General features: G+C 37.0%; 1 protein-coding gene across 1 annotated transcript in view; it reads left to right on the top strand.

Annotated features, from left to right (window-relative positions):
• LOC145999568 (AP-5 complex subunit zeta-1-like) overlaps window positions 1-17,787 on the top strand; it is a 40,097-nt gene that overhangs the window by 1,144 nt on the left and 21,166 nt on the right. Inside the window, exons 2-7 of the mRNA XM_083136584.1 lie at window positions 2,079-2,435; window positions 3,375-3,613; window positions 9,041-9,258; window positions 14,558-14,732; window positions 15,151-15,413; window positions 16,705-16,904. Coding sequence (XP_082992710.1) covers window positions 2,079-2,435; window positions 3,375-3,613; window positions 9,041-9,258; window positions 14,558-14,732; window positions 15,151-15,413; window positions 16,705-16,904 — 1,452 coding nt within the window. The remainder of the gene's footprint in view (window positions 1-2,078; window positions 2,436-3,374; window positions 3,614-9,040; window positions 9,259-14,557; window positions 14,733-15,150; window positions 15,414-16,704; window positions 16,905-17,787) is intronic.

Here is a 17,787-nt window from a genome sequence, read left to right as displayed (position 1 = left end):
GGTGTGAAGATGCCATGGAATTTGTAATTCCGATGTTGTCTGTATATGCTAAATTGAACGAAAGGAGTGCTAATGGACCCTAACCTAACCTAGTAGGCATACCTCGTCCTCGTGATCGTTCATGGGGCTATCATATGTAAAAATAGACATTATTTTCATTAGAAATCCATTATTTCACCTAAAGAAATGCTCCGCAATGCAGAATAGTACGTTAGCAATGTAAAAAATTGTGAAATAAATCATTGATAGGTGTCTCCGGTATAGTAAAGTAGTACCCTTTTTCACCGTGGGAATACAGCATTTCCAACCTTCTTCACCAAAAAATACCTACTATGGTGTTCGTCACGTGTTCAAATTGTACATTATGACGGATAGCCCCACGAACCGTTATGCACTGTAGCTGACGGATAGCCCCACAAACTATTTTCGATAAGGTTTGGTTATTCAAGCATACTGAAAAAAGGCGGGTTGGAAACACTGACAGGGGATTACATCATCAAACGTACGCAGCATGCAGTTCACGTAGGCGAAGCAAATGAAAGCAATGGCAATTGTGCGTCGGTGAGATATTTCTCTTGAAAAATACATGATTTCCTGGTCAAATATATTCCACGATGAAAGAAAACACCTCGATAAATGTTGGAAACCTTGTAGAAACTCATTTCCGTAAGTAGTTTCTTCTGTAAAATTGAGGAAATGTGTCTCCGATATACCGAACTTTTACCGAATGGAATTCCCTTCCAACCTCCCTAACATCCATCCAGTAAGCAGTTTAAAAATAAACTAAAAAATCATCTACTATCAAGGCAGCTAAGCACATAATCACGGGCAACTCTTCTGTTATAAATATATATATATCCATTGTAATAATTGGCAACTCTGTTCATGTAACTTGTTATAACTATTAGCATTCTAAATTTCATAATTTTTCTTTTGTCTTTTCAATGTAGTATTATTATTATTGCTATTGCTGTTTCATTCATTGTTGCAGCTGACATGTCCATAGTTTATACATACGTATAGTCCTTTTTTCTTTCTTATTTTTATTCAATTTTTATTTTTGTATTCAATGTTCATCCATCATACATGTAATCAGGGTATGTTCATATATTCCATTTGTACTTTACTTTTACTTTACTCTGTATTAATCACTCAGACAAGGGCTTGTTGTAAGAGCGGCCCTTGAGCCTGAAACACGCTGCTCTAATAAAGACGATTTTAATATTATTATTATTATTATTATTATTACTTCATTGTCATTAATTCATAATATTGTAACGCAGCTTACATCACGTAACGCAATGTTACTTCTGCATTTGACCTCCCTGTCAGACATCAATCTCCTCACATAAAATTGTCCAATAATCGTTCTCCCCTTCGCTTCTCCTTTTCAATCTCCAGTCCTTACTCTGTCTCGTATTCTCGCCAACTGATCTCACTCCCTGTCAATTCCAACACTCCAATCCTCCTCGTCTCCCAAGTCAATACCCTCACGTTTGCCTCATTGCTTATTCTGCATTCCTATCTCTGTTTCCTACTATGCTAAGAATGACATAAGACTCGTCATTTCTATCCAATACCTTGGGTACAATACGATATATCCCTAACTATCTCATCATTTTTAGTCAATGATTACACGCACAGCGCACATACATATCTGCACTACATCTTTCCATTTACCATTTCCACTCTTCGGCTGAGTATAAACACTGTTGATTAGACAATGTTTTAACTGTAACATATATTAATAAGGGATGTATTTGTTTTAGTTGGTTTGCTACCATATAGGAGAATCTCATTATATGTTACATCTTTCTGGTAAAAGAGTAGTGATATGTACTATTAGTGTAAGCAATCTTTTATATTTTTCAATAAATGGCCAAATACATTTATTATTTAGTAATTCAGTGAGACTAGCGATCAGCTGTTGACCGTAAAAATGCATTTGAATGAACCAAAATTAAGATTTTGGATTGGAAACTGTTCCAAGAGTATAAATAGATTTGGGAAAGACTACCATAATATGGATATAAGTTTTGAAAACCATTTACTTATCGCTAATGTATTGTTTGTTTCAGAAAATTACCAAACCACCACTTGGAAGACCTATGGAATCAGGTTCATCAGAAAAATGTCAGAGGGGAAGAATTGCGAGAGATTCTTATGTTCTATATTCATCACCAGCTGGTTCCACCGCCTCTGCAGAAATCTTACGACACACTTCTCATGGCTTTTTCTGCCAAGAGCACTTCGAAGAAATTGAGGCTTGTGATACTTCACGTATTTGAAGAGATCTGCTCATTTTTGGAATCCAGCCTTTTGCAGACGGTGTCGTTTTCATCAGACTACAAAGTAGTCACTGACCTCCTGAATTCTGTACTAATTTGCGGCCTTGGTCCACAAGTTGGACTTGATTGCATCACAAATTTATGTAGGTGAGTGTACATGCCTAGATTTGTTGGTATACTGCCTGCATTTCCAGCTGGTGGCTGGGAAGCAATGAATCAGTGATCAGTTGAATTCTCTTCAACTGTCATCGGCCATTTTCAAGTCACAAGGCAGTGAAGGTTGCCGGTGGGATTAAAAACAAATTAGCGTCGGATTCACAGCATGTTGCAGGAAAGAGAGAGAGAAAGAGTTGATCAGCACTGTTACTGGATAAAAGTTGTACAATAGTCCACAAAATACCCAAACACTACAAATAAGCTAATAACAGCAACTGACAAAAACAGACGTACACGTGGCAATGTTGGTGTGGAAGAGCGATGTTGCCCCCACAACTTTTACTTTTGCAACTGAGGTTGTTGACACTCATCGAGCCACATATCTCCGAAGACAATTGGTGGACAGATGGAGTTATGTAGGACAGCCGCCAGTTAGGCCCACGATCAGTATAACATGCCTATGCACATGGTTTCTCAGCTTTGTACCTTAATTTTAATTTAGAACTTTATCTCAGATCCATGATCGAAGTCCATAGCTTTTCATCAATGTTGTCTCTCAAACAGGATAAGTGAAAAATTTAAATTTTTTAAGAATGTATATAATTTGCATATTTCAACAACAAGAGTTATTTTTAAAGTTTCGCACATGTAACATATTTTCGTTAATACTTTTCATGCATTCAAGATATGTCATCATGCTCAAGTTATTTTCATTTGTTAGCAGACAACACAAAGCACTTCATAATTCTATGAAATCAGTGAGACATGTATGTTTTAATCCAATCGCATGTCTAGGACTTTAGATTTTACATGACTGTCACACGTAATGTTGGAATGCTCTGTTAGAATATCGAAGTGAAATCTTTAAAATAATCTAAATGAAAATAAATTGTATAGTGCACAATTAGTATTTGATTCTTTTTGTCGTAGTTCTGTTGTAAGTCCAAAAGTTTCTGCAGAGGACCAAGTGAAAATATTGATGTTCTTTTGTCATGGTGTTGGTGGGGGACTCCCGAAAGATGTGCTTCTAAAGCTAACCATTCACCTGGCAACTCGGCTGAGGGTTAATCAAGGAACAGCATCAGGGAGAAGGATTCTGAAAAGTGATGCAAAGGGAACAGAGGTGGACGGAAGCCCAGCGGGCGATTTCTTCACAGTTTTAACACTTGGTAAATATATTTTGATGATCCCCAAATCATACTTGAAAGTGTTGTAAGTAAGGCTTAATCATTACTCTTATTTTGTAATTAAAACTAAATCAATATTTTGCCAATTCCCACTGATACCAATACTGATACTTAACATTGTAACAATCAAAAGTCATGTTCATAATATTTATATACAGGGTGGGCACAAAGTTACTTTCTCCAAAACAAGATTTCTTCATTATTGGGGAAAGCAACTTTGTGCCCACCCTGTATATTAAAGATGAGTAGAGCTACATATTTTTGGTGGATAAAAGGTCAAGATTTTGGTACAAAAAATTGGCAAATTTCGGGATCAAAAGTAGTATACGTGGTTTGTAAATAAAGTAGGGGCAACACTGTCAGGAAAAGGTTGTGATTGTAGGAGGTTGAAATGAACACCATTTTCTGTACTGCTCTAAAATGTAGAACAGAGATTGTGGATCAAAATCCAGGTTTGATCATGAATGAACAAGATCAGAACTTGCATGAAGCCTGAAGCAACAATAACTAGCCTTACCTGATGCTTGCACAATGGTGACAATATCGGTAACCCAGCATGATGCAATTTTCCTCATGTTGAGGTTGTTCTCACGGATGCATCGCAACCTTCTAAAGAAATGCACTTACGCATTATGCAACCATCAGATATGGCTAGGTATTGTTGCTACATGCTTCATGCAAGTCTTGCTGATATTGCCGTTCATTTTTACCGCAGGCAACCTGGATTTTGATCCACAATCAATGTTCTCCTTTGTAAACATGTTTTAGAGCAGTACAGAAAATGGTGTTCATTTCAACGTTGTACATACACTACAGCACTCGCTGGACCGACCACTTTTGGCACTCCACACATCGACATGGGCCCAAACTGACATTGCTCACTGCCTGACAGCACATGCACGATGTTATCACCTTTTCCTGACAGTGTTGCCACTACTTGATTAACAATCCACTTATATAATGGCATATTGGTGATAAAGTGATGAATAAAACCATAAACAATAACATTTTGCTTCTAATAGCACATTTATATAGTTATCAGAGTATTAAGTTTATTTCTGTGTCCTTAAAAGTTTACAGCAGAATTAATCAATTTTCCATGATTTGCAAAACAATCAAGATAATTTAGACCTCAGAAAGTGTCGTGTCTGTAAATAAACCCTATTTTATTTTTAAGAGTTTATTTCATGTTTTGCAGTTCATTTTGCATCATTTCATGACAAAACATGGTAGCACCTAACTACTTTCAAAAACATGGAAAATTAACACTAGAATGAGTTATTTCCCATTTTATGTTTTCATCAAAAATGAAATTATACATGCCCCTAGGGATGGATCAATATGTAATTTTGGCTGCTACCGTTAAAGTACCAATATGTAATTTACTGATACCGATAACCGATATTCTTCTAATCCGATATAAAATTCCAAATGGTCCTTGGAGAATCTCAATGATTCATTGACCTTAATAAATGTACGTATGTTTCCAGATGACAGGAATTTAAAAAAGCTTCATATTTAGACATTTACTTTTAATAAGTAGGGAATGAAGATTACATGTTTGTAATATCCATAAGAATTATAAAATTGCAGAATATTACACTAAATATAAGGTATTTATAAATTTATCGGGTTGGTAATTTTACCGATACCCTGATGTGCCTATATCGGCCGATACCAATTGAGTACCGATTAATCTGTCCCATTTCTAATATATATTATATGTAACTAATCATTTATTATTAAAACACATCAGGGTTTTGCTTTAAAATTTTTAAAAAAATTACATAAGAGAATATCAAAAAAATTGAAATAGGTATCATTCAGTAAATGATTCGCATGTACTGCACAATGTTTAGGCAAAATTAAAGAATTTTGTGCTTTTTTTTTCATAAAATACAAAATAATTAGACACTATGAAAGTGTTGTGCAGCATTTTTTTCCCACACCTTCCAAGTTCCTGGACTCCAAAAAATATCTGCCAATTAACAGTGATAAGTTTCCAATACTGATGCTTCAGTATCGAGTTAGCCCTAGCGTGGAGATAACAGTGGTTATTATGAGTGTGGTGAGTCACCTCACAGTCACTGAGTGCATTGAGTACTTACAATCTTGCCAGGTTATTGTTCCAAGTATAACCATGGATGTTTATGTGTGATCTTCCTTTATTAATTTCTTCTAATCATGAGTAATTCTTATCACAATTAGCCAAAATTAGAGGAGAAGAGACAAAAATTAAGAAAATGTGTTGTGAATCAATATGTTATTTTAATATGGGATATTTGATGGCAAAATGTTGGCTTGTTTATGGTACAGATAGAAGTTCGAAGTTTGTTTTTTAAGTTCACTTTATGCACAGATAAGTTAATCAGGACTGGACCTACAGTTTAAAGTGGAATCTGAACCACAATGAGCATAGGCGTGTGCAAGGGGGGGGGGGTAATTGCCCCCCTAATCATAGACGTCCGCAGATTTTTTTTAACGGAGAAACAAGCAAGATATTTTTCCATGGGGCATATTATACCGATAATAGTGTTGCCCCCTCATAAAACACCACTTGAATTTGAAATTATCCCATTAGTGTAAATTACTATGACTGATGTCAAATTATACGTCTGAAATATATACTTTTAGTACTCACGTTTTCCACGAAGCTGTTAGTACCTTAATTATCTATTACCGCGTTTCTCATTCCCATAGTATGAATATACTTTTAGGTTGATATTCTATTTATAAGGGGGAGGTGTGGCCATCCTTGCCCCCCCCCCCTTTCCAGACGTCCATGTTCCTACATTATAATACTTTCACTTAGAAATTTAGTGTAGAGGAATCTTATCGCCATTATTAAATGCTATTATACCCTTAAAGAAAATTAAGTATTTTCAAGCCGACTAAAGTTCAAAGCAATTACGGGTTAAGGAGGTGCAGTGGCTCAACCACAAGGGGGGGGGGGGGCAATGGGCAATGTCCCTTCCCAACCTTGGACGGAAATCAATTCAAGGGGACAAACATTGAGGTAAAGTAAAGCAAGGCTAGGATCTCTAATAGTAGCAGGATAAAAGGATACTCAAAATGAAATTAGTTTTCACGTCTTTCTTGCATTATTTCTTCCCGACGGCCAAGAGCACCTGCAGGAGAGCACAGAGGGGCAATTGCCCCCCTCTATATAAAATTTTATACAAATAAAAATACATTTCCTAAAATTTTCTTGCTCGCTTCGCTTGCATTTTCTCCTTTTCATGTAGTCTTGTCAAGTTCAGAGCTGTAGCTGGAGGGGGGGGGGGGGTTCTAAATGAAAAAAATGTAAAAGAGAATGCCATGGCACCCCATGAAATTTTTTGTGCTTTTTTGCTTTCAGTTTGCAAACATTTGGATCTAAAGATACGTGGAAGCGGGCTGAAACCGCCGTAAACTTTCGGTGAAACCAAATACGGAACGGCCAACTGGGCATGAAACCCAGCGACACCGCAGTAAATTTTGCCGAATCAACAAGAGCTTCGCGCACAGAACGAATTCCCCTCTGCCAGCGAATTCTGGACACAAATATAATCAAAGCAGCACAGTGGGGGGGGTGGGCTTTCTCACCCCACCTCTCTGCCCCTCAAAATTTACACATTATCCAAACTGTTCGAGCGCGAAAACACCTGTCATTGAACGATAATTACTTCTGCAAGTTATTCCTTGTAGCGATAGGCGGATTATGGGAAGAGGGACTCGGCGGTTTATTCCCTTATAATTACTAAGTGCTTCAGACTCTTGCTGCTAAACAGTTTTGTCTTAAATGCATGAACTCAATTGTTTGGAGGAAAAGGAGCACGGCACATTTCAGAGACAATTTATTTATTCGTTATGGTGCCTCTATGTTGCTGCATTATTTATATATATACCCATCAATGCAAGAAAACTTAAACAGTGTGATAAAGTGAGGTTTTTCTATCCCGACAGAACTTTTATCAAGGCTTTTGCCCCCCCTAATCAGAGGGTCTGCGCACGCCTATGAATATGAGCCTCCACTGGGTTTCGAACCTGGGATCACTTTATTAGAAGGCAACTGCATTACTGCTACCCCATCAAGGATACCCATAGTAGGGATAGACACATGTGAAATTATAATTGAAAGGCTCGGATTTAAGCATTTTTGAGTTACAAAGTAAAATGTGCCATCCTTCAGTTTTCGAGTGAAATTGCCATGTCATACAATTTGCATTGGACTCAGTGAAGCCTTCTGATGTTGGTAAACACAACATGAAAACAATTTATCTACAGTATAGTATAGCTTGTAATAACCTTTTTTCTTAATGAACTCGGAAACTACCAAAATGCCACTTACCATGTTTTACAGCCGAGCCCTTCAATTGATACCGATACAGTGCCAATATAAACTTTTCTGATACTAATAACCAGGATGGTGTCATCACCCTGTAATCAAGGGGTCCTGCATTTGATTCCCAGTGGAGGCAGATAGTGGTTCCAGATTCCACTTTTAACCGTAGGTCCATTCCCAGTTACCCTTACTATGCATAAAGTGGACTTAAAACACCAGCTCAACTAATAACCAGAATAACTAAAAAAAGGCTCAACTGGTAACAGTATGAATAACTATTCAATACATTTTACTATATGGCCAATGGTACCATATCACCACAAATTTTAAAATTCGTCTAGAAACACTGAAAAAAATTATATATTCTGATTTAATGATACATATGATCCCGAAAACACACAACCATTAAAAACACATTCTATACTTGTTATTTAGTGGCCGCGGTGGCTCAGTCAGTAATGCGTCTGACTACCATGCTAAAGGTCCCGGGTTCAATCCCCGGCCGGTTCAAATCCGGGAACTTTTCTAACGATGGAAGCGGCCCCGGTGCCCACCCAGCGTCGAATAACATGGGTACCTGGGAGAAACCCTGGGGCGTAAAGGCGGTCAGGGGCATGATGCTGATCACATCACCCCCACTCACGACAGGATCAAGAAAGTGTGGGGCGTTACCCCCACACCCCTTATATGCCTTCATGGCATGGTGCTAAGCGCAGGGGAACACTTTACCTTTTTATATTTGTTATTTTTTTTAAAAAAGGCAGTGGAAGTTTCCATAATTTGAAAATTCAGGTACCATGTGAAAAGTTTCAGGTGTCGTACCTGTATTTTTCTACCCCTGCTAATAATTTATATTCTGCCTATCCAATTTCACATTGCTGATTTTGCCAAATTTATAACCCATTTGTAGAACACTTGGTTATGTTTTAAGTTTTATGCATAGTTAGGCTAATTGCAAGTTGATAATTGGTATCAGTATATTTAACATCGATACTTTGTTGCTAACAGTAACAATAGAAATTACACTTCCAACCAACGGTCTCAGCTGGTCTTCAAATGTATGTATTTGTGTGGTGTTTTTTCAGTGAACAAATTCAGTGAAGATCAACTCCTGAGCTCATACACATTTGCGTCATTCAGAAAGTGGCTTGAGATGCTGAGTTCCCTGGAGGAGGAACGGATCAGCCAGCTCGAGACAGCTTTCAAGGTGGGTTTTGATACCATGAGGGAATATTGCAGCCGTGTCGTGGACCAATGCTTCAGGGCTGCACAAGACGAGCAGGATGCGGAACTTCAAAAAGTGGTGAGTGAACTTTTGCTCTGTTATTTTACTATTTATTCCCAAGGGGTCCCGGGTTCGATACCCGGTGGAGGCACAAGTGGTTCGGATTCCACTTTAAACTGTAGGTCCAGTCCCGATTAGCCTTACTGTGCATAAAGTGGACTTAAAACAACAAATCAACCAAAATCAACCAACCATCTATTTATTCCCATGTTTAGATAATTGCTCACATCTTTAAAAAAAATTGTGGTGGTCTAGTGTTTCAAGTTCGATTCCCAGGGTGGGTAATCTAAGGTTGGATTTTTTCTGGTCTCGTCCCCGCATAAAGTGGCTCCAGGGCTCACCCAGCCTCAAATCAATGGGTGCTTGAGGGCAACCCTGGGGAGTAAAAGGCAACGAAGCATGGTGCTGATCACATCACCTCCAAAATTGCTGAGATCTAGAATGTGTAAGGCCCTACCCCCACGTCCCCTAAATGTGCCATCATGCCACATTGCTATGTGAACGAGGAACTTTACCTTATCTTTAAAGGAAATATTTACAAAAATTTTAAGTTAATAACAGTTATAAGTAAAATGACATTTCTGTCCTGATATTTCTAAAAATGATAATTTTGTCAATAAATTACATATTTTATTATTCTAATTATTAGAGCCCGGAAGTTTGGCAAAAATGCCTCTTTTTATCTACTGCATATATTGATAAAATTTTTCCGGATATACGTTTCTTATGTTGTTTCGAATGTTTTGGAAGCCTTTTCATTTTGCCTATTTGGGACCCCACTGCCTATTTTTAATTATAATGCCTTTTTTTGCCTTTTTCAATGAAATTTGACAATTTTTTTTAAAAAATGTGTATATAAATTATTTTTCTCCCAAAAAACGTTGTTGGCATTTATTTTTCTTCCGTTTATTATGTGAATAATTTTTGCCTTATTTAAGTAATATTGAACTCACGCATGTTTCAACATTGCTGAAGGAGAAAAGTGTGAGAAGAAAGTATTTCATGCTGAGTTAGGATATTGCCTTTCCGTTAACATTTCTTGTGCATGATTGACTGCTGAAGTGGACAGGTTGATTTCGAACACAAAGAAGATATTTCTGAAATCTCCCTCTCGAACCCGAAAATTTCAGGAAGTTGCGATTGAGCTTAGTTTACCTCAGCAACCAGTCTTGACGAGATGGGGAACCTGGATATCAGCAGCTATATATTATGCTAACAACCTTGAAAAAATCAGTGAGATGATCGATGCTCTTCCAGAAAATGAAGCGGCTTCAATTCGTTAAGTGAAAAAAAAAAACCTGTGCTATTCAAATTTATTTTTGCACATTATGGTGCATTGCCAGAGACAATTACAATTATAGCATCCATGAAAATGTTTGAGGAATCTATGCAGCAGATGATGGAAGTGCCAGGAGAAAAGGGGTCAGCTGTTGCGGAAAAGCACAAACGGGTAGTGAGTGCAAATGAGAGGACCTGAAACAATTGAAAACAATATGTGATATTCTAAAAGGTGAAAATGCTGTTACCGAAATGAGTCCAGCTACATTGGCTTGTTTTATGTATGCTCCAATAACTTCTGTCGAAGTAGAAAGATCATTTTCTATTATGAAAAAACATTCTCTCTGAGAGACGACTATCAATGAATGTTGAGAACTTAAAAAAGCACCTTGTAGTTATGTGCAATCAAGACGGAGAAAATTGAAATGCTCTTCCCAATTTAGATTTTAACATGTTGCCAGAAATTATAGATAAAAGTAAGCGACTTCCAAATGTGCCTTTTTTCGGTTTATTTTGCCTTTTTTTTTTATTTTTAGTGCCTATTTTCCACATTATAAATGCCTTTTTGCCTGCCTATTTTAATGAAAATAAATGCCTGAACTTCTGGGCTCTACTAATTATCTTACATGTCAATGTATTCATATCTTACAGCAAAGCAGGCAGATTGAAATCTAGTTGTAATGGAATTCTCATACTGTATTGACATGTATAACTATTCATAAAATCTTTGCATTCTGACAATGTTATCATTAGGGAGACAAATTTATGGTAAATTAAAACTGATTAATTTGATTTGGTTTGATTTGGTGTTTTAAGTCCACTTTATGCGCATTAAGGCTAATCGGGACTGGACCTACAGTTTAAAGTGGGATCTGAACCACTTGTGCCTCCACCGGGTATCGAACCCGGGGCCCCTTGATTGCAAGGCAATGCAGCTACCACTGCGCCATGGGGGAGGCCCTAAATTAAAACTGAGGAGAGCGGTAAATAAAATGTTAGATCAGTTCCAGCGGTGAAAAAAAATTGGCACACACTTTTTCATTATGAGAGGAAACAACATACACAAGTACTTAGCTGTCCAACCAAAAAGGAAACATCAACACAAAATTACTTCATTTCTAAATTGCATATCTCAAGTGATTTATTCATTGTATGTATTTAAAGGATATCCTTGCTGTCCAACAAATAAATTAATCACTACTGCATATACACAAACACATGTTGAAAATCACATGATGATAAACAAAATTCATTCCTGACTGAACACAAATGACACCATTGTTTCCCTTGATGTGAGGGAACAGACTAATCTTATCGCTGTTACAGCTAGCAAGTTCAATGAAACTGGAAGTTGAGTAGACATTCGGGGAAAAAATGAATGCAGCTTGACTGGGAGCGAAGTTTTCGAACTGAGATTATGTGAATGGGAAATCCCAATTTGCAGCGTCTTCCTGATGTGATCGAAGATAAAACGTTCTTCACCTGCAAGTGGTAGGAAACTTTACACAAACGTATCGTTACAAATCGACAGTTTGCGCCCACAACTTCGATTACAGGTTTTTGTGTGTTTTCTACTTAATTTGATGATATTTCACGGTTATTTCGCGAAAAAGCGTTCATTTCGTGAAAAAGAACACTTTTTGCATTACTTCGCGAATAAAACTCATGCATATTTCATCATGGGGGGTGTAGTTACGTGCAGAATGTTCAAAATTGCATCTTTTTTTCACATTTTGCAATTTCGTGCATCGCGAAAATTCAATGTCCCTAATTATCAGTATGTATTGATGGAAATCCATAAGAGTTGCTGCATCAATATCACAGTAGGTTCAAAGTGATATCAGTTAGGCCTATAATAATAATAATCCTTTGCGCAACAGCCCTGAAGGGCCTTGGCTTACCTACCGACTGCCGGTCTCCCTCCCACACTTTCCTTCGTCACCTTTAAGCGTGGAGATCTTCAACCAGTATTGGAATAGTCGAGGGGGTCAGCCCGACGTATCCCCAGCCGTTATAGTAAGTTTCCGGGACCGGATTACGCTTACTCATTCGAAGCTCCCCAATTTCCTCACGATGGTGGGTTGCCACCGGCCCTATACGTAGGCCGAATAAATTCCGACCAGAGCCGGATTCGAACCTACGCCGTCCCGCAGCGAACGATCTCAAGATGAGTGAATGCCTTAACCCGCTCGGCTATGGAGGAGGACAGTTAGGCCTATACATTCATATATTAAACTGATTTACTGATCATTTGTGTATAAAGTGTTACTTACTGTAGAAATAGACTTATGGAATTTTTATAGCAACACAAATTTAAAATTATCTATATACCAATTACTGGCGTGATATAAAATTGCAAATGCTGTATGGAGAGCCTTCCATAATTAATATTTGTAATGAGGTGACCACAATAGTTTCGACTTAGACTGGATTGTGCCCAACCTGGAAAAGTTAATTAAAAAAAAGTGTACTTTTCAGGATTTGAAAATAATAATAAAATACTCATTTTCTTACCAGCATTTTGGTGGGAGATATTCTATATATAATATTTTAATCGTTTCATTAGGCTTCATTTATTTTCATTAATATTGAATAAACTATATTTTCTAGGGCTGAGCTGAACTGATTCCGATACTCGTACTGATTCCCACTGATACAGATACTTGAAAAATGCAGTAATTAAAATTTGTTCAAAATGCATGAATTTACCAAGAAATTTGCTTTAGAATATTCAAGAATTACCTAAAATAGAAGTTATGTAATCAAAAGATAGTTTTTCATCCAAAAAAAAAATAAGGTTTAAATTTTGCATAATTTCCAAGATAATTACGCTCCCGAGAAAATGTTGTGCGGCATTTTTGCAGACCCCGTGAAAGACCAACATGCCAGAGAAGTATTGGCTGGTATTGGTGGAAGAAATTCAACCGATACTTTTGAAGATTATATTAATCACATCATAAATAAAGCAAGAAAGCAATGTACCTATATTATAAAAAAAATGGAGTTGTTCAAACAACTTACAATTTCTAATTTTAATGTTTACAACTTTTGTCGGACCTATAGTGGAATACAATATTCCGATTTGGTATTACGCAAGTGGTGCTAAGATGAAACAATCAATAGAAAAAATACAAAACAGATTTATCACATTCATATATTACAAATTCAAGCTATTCAAATACTATTATGAGTATGATAACATGCTGAATCACCTAGAAATAGACAGACTTGATGTCAGAGCTGAAAAACGAATTTTATCTTATATGGAAGGAAAATATATCGTACCAAAACTCCTTCGAATGATATGCCTTAAGGTGAAATCATACAATTTGAGAGGAAATAGCGAATTATTATGTCTGGATAAGAACTACAAAAATAACAATTATGTTCTCTATCTCATAAACAGCTATAATTCGAATACTGTGAGATAGATAGTGATAACGTTGTTAAAACAATTTCAACTACATATATAAGGATAACTATTTAAGAACTATTTTATAGTTCTATAGATGAAATATAACAATTGTACATTTGTTTATGCATTTTTAAAATTCTAGTAGTTTTAGGTTATGTTTTACTAAATATTTTCAAATGCTCTCTAGTCCAATACTGTGGTTTTGGATACCTTGAAATATGTAACTTTGTAACCTTGTAACCATGTAACATGCAATACTGCTGTATTAAGGCTGGAAAGCTGTTCTCGGCAGTTTAAAAACACTTTTAAATAAATAAAATAAAATAAATAAATACATCGGTATCAGCATAGCCCTAATATTGTTTTGAATTGCAAATGCAATATAATACGTAAAACATGTCTGGGAATTAGTTTTGCCAAAATAAGTTGTTACAAAACCATTGTACACAATGTATATATATTCATAATAATAGTAACTTGGCAAATTCAAAAAATTACGTGTCATTTATAGACATATCTGATTAGTGATATTATCAGCAGTTTTGCAAATATGCCTGTATTGGCTGATATAGAGTATTGCTTATGTTAACTCCTTCCCGTTATACAATAATATTTATGTTTCAGATTCTTTGCGAAGTAGTCGACCTGCTAAATAAACTTGTGCAGTTATACAAACCCCAAGAGCTCCAGTGCCTGCAGATAGTGAAAAGAATTCAGAGCAATGTCATGCAGAAGTTCAAGTCCGATTATCGGGATGTAGCCATATTTGTGCGAGTACTCAAGTTCTTCCTGTACTTCGGTAAGTTTCAAAGACAAACTCATTGGTTATGGCTGGCCCCCGTGGTGGAGTGGTTATCAGATCATGCTACGATATCAGGGTCCCAGGTTCGAATCCTGGCCTGGGCATGAATGTTTGTGAGTGTTCATTCATCAATTTCACCATATCATCACTCATCCCCATCTTCGCAGATTAGCCAAAAGTAAATATAAAAACATTAAACTATTATTAATATCTCAGGATTCTCACTGACTTGCAAAGCCTGAAGTCAGGGCAATCAGTTTAGGAATGAAAAGGTCATGGAGAAATCAGGGAATTTGATTTGGACAGTGCGTGGGAAACATCCATAAGACAGTGGTAATTTCTGAAGGTGTATTTCTTGGTTGTGTGTGTGACACCACTTTCCTACCAAGTTTTTTAAATTTTATTTTTATTTTAGGGGAGTCAACTGGCTACACATCCCAACATTTCTGTGAGGAGTTTTTTGGTGACATTGTGTACAGAAGCTACTCCTCCAACGTGGCAGCTTTCGAAGTCACCACTTTCATTGTCGACAACATTGAAAGGCTCTCTTCGTACCATCTGGTCATTGCTAGGTACTTTCCGAATTTGCTGAAGCTGGTGGCGAACCATCCCTCGGTTTTGGTTGAAGAATTTCTTGAAATTGTTCCCGTGATGGTAACCAAAAACACTGCATTGGAGGTGAGTATGTTGGCTTTTGTTGCTTGGAATTGTATAAGTTTTAGAGGAAAATCTTGTCTAATTGAGACACTCGCTCACTTTTACTTGTTTGAGTCTCCCACCTTCGAGCATGCTACGGTCGAGCATATGCAATGGAATATCATTTTAATATGGCAATAATCCCAGATACATTTATGTAAAATATCCGTCCTTGTAGTTTTAGCCCACAATCATCTATTTCATTTTCATATATCGCTATGTATTGGTAAGATAGAATAAACTACATTTTAATGCGGAGATGATGACTGTGTTCCCCAAAGTTTCAATTTCACTGTGTCTTTTATCTCACGATCCATATTTGAAGGCCCACTGACACTGGTTGCATGTGTATTATTGGGCTTCGAGTGTACTTGCCACTTGTTTTGAATGTGCATATTCGTTCGAGCAAAGAAGCTCTCGATTCTGTACGCTATGTAGTGTCATCCATGCGAACTATTTGGTGCTAGAGAAATCATTTACCTGCAGGTATTGTAGACCTTACTCCCAGGTACTACAAAGTTTGAAAACCAAATCATGCCAAGCAACAGTACGGCAAGTTCGAATGAGGATGGGGGCATTGTCCACTGAAATTAAAAGAACTTTGCAATAGTGAGTTTCTATTTAGTTTCCCTTTTACATGTGAAGTGAATAACCTTCATACACACATTTTTAACTTGTAAGTATGGGTATAAATTAACCAGGCGATTTTGAAATATATTTTTTGATAAATTGTGATAAGTGTCTGGGCCACCCTTCTCAGTATTTTGCCAGTGAATCCTTCCAGGTGTCACGACCTTGAATTGGTTGTTAGTTAGTTTGTTAGTTCTGCTCACAGGGCCGTAAAACACTCCCTGGATAAATTTTACCCAATATGCACTACACGTTTCAATTTGGTATTACAACACATTATTTTTTTCTCATTTTTATCAATTATGTGATTCAATGAAAATGTTCTAAATTAATAAAATTAGATTAATCATTGAAGGCATTACTATTTACATGCTTAAAAACAATTAAAATTCGGACTTAAGAAGTAATTTTTGTTCTGGGTCTGTTTGTTTTTACCCAGCATGCATCCTTACATCCTGGCTAAGAACATGCATCCTACCAGGTTAAAAACATGAATTGTCCTAAAGGCCTTAGTCTGGAAAGTTTTGGATCTGATTTGGAAAAACCTGGAATTTTGTTTTCATGAAATTGTAGACCCCCTGTATGTGCTCGTACATTTCTTTTATAACTAGTATTTTATGTTGACGCATTCTTCTATCGACAGGTCTTCCATAGCCTATTGGATCTGCCAGTTCTTTCAGCGACTCTCCTGCTGCACCAGGCTCCAACTCTCTTCCGCCTTGAAGGATCCGGAGCAGCAGTCCCTTGGCCGGCCCTGCTGGAGGCCATAAGAAACCCTCCGTACAGGTCGATGTTCAGCTACATGATCAGGATTGAGAGTGGGCATGGGGATACTTTTAATAAGTAAGTGGTGCGGATTTGCTTTTTATTAGGACTGAGATGATACCAATGCTGATACTCTTACTGATTCTCACCGATACCCTTACTGATTCTCACCGATACCCTTACTGATTCTCACCGATACCCTTACTGATTCTCACCGATACCCTTACTGATCTCACCTATATCCTTACTGATTCTCACCTATATCCTTACTGATTCTCACCTATACCCTTACTGATTCTCACCGATACCCTTACTGATTCTCACCAACACCCTTACTGATTCTCACAGACACCCTTACTGATTCTCACCGACACCCTTACTGATTCTCACCGACACCCTTACTGATTCTCACCAACACCCTTACTGATTCTCACCAATACCCTTACTGATTCTCACTGATTCCGATACTTTAAAATATCAATATTTAAAATTCGTTCAAAATATTGATCAATAGAGCCCGGAAGTTCAGGCATTTATTTTCGTTAAAATAGGCAGGCAAAAAGGCATTTATAATGTGGAAAATAGGCACTAAAAATGAAAAAAAAAAAGGCAAAATAAACCGAAAAAATGGCACATTTGGAAGTTGCTTACTTTTATATATAATTTCTGGCAACATGTTAAAATCTACATTGGGAAGAGCATTTCAATTTTCTCCGTCTTGATTGCACATAACTACAAGGTGTTTTTTTAAGTTCTCAACATTCATTGATAGTCGTCTGTCAGAGAGAATGTTTTTCATAATAGAAAATGATCTTTCTACTTCGACAGAAGTTATTGGAGCATACATAGAACAAGCTAATGTAACTGGACTCATTTTGGTAACAGCATTTTCATCTTTTAGAATATCACAAATTGTTTTCAATTGTTTCAAGTCCTTATTTGCACTCACTACCAGTTTGCA

Source organism: Lepisma saccharinum, chromosome 15, assembly GCF_977018435.1.
Source record: "Lepisma saccharinum chromosome 15, izLepSacc3.1, whole genome shotgun sequence".
NCBI lineage: Eukaryota > Metazoa > Arthropoda > Insecta > Zygentoma > Lepismatidae > Lepisma > Lepisma saccharinum.
The sequence above is the reverse complement of the archived record's forward strand: the minus strand, read 5'-3'. Positions and strand labels throughout refer to the sequence as shown.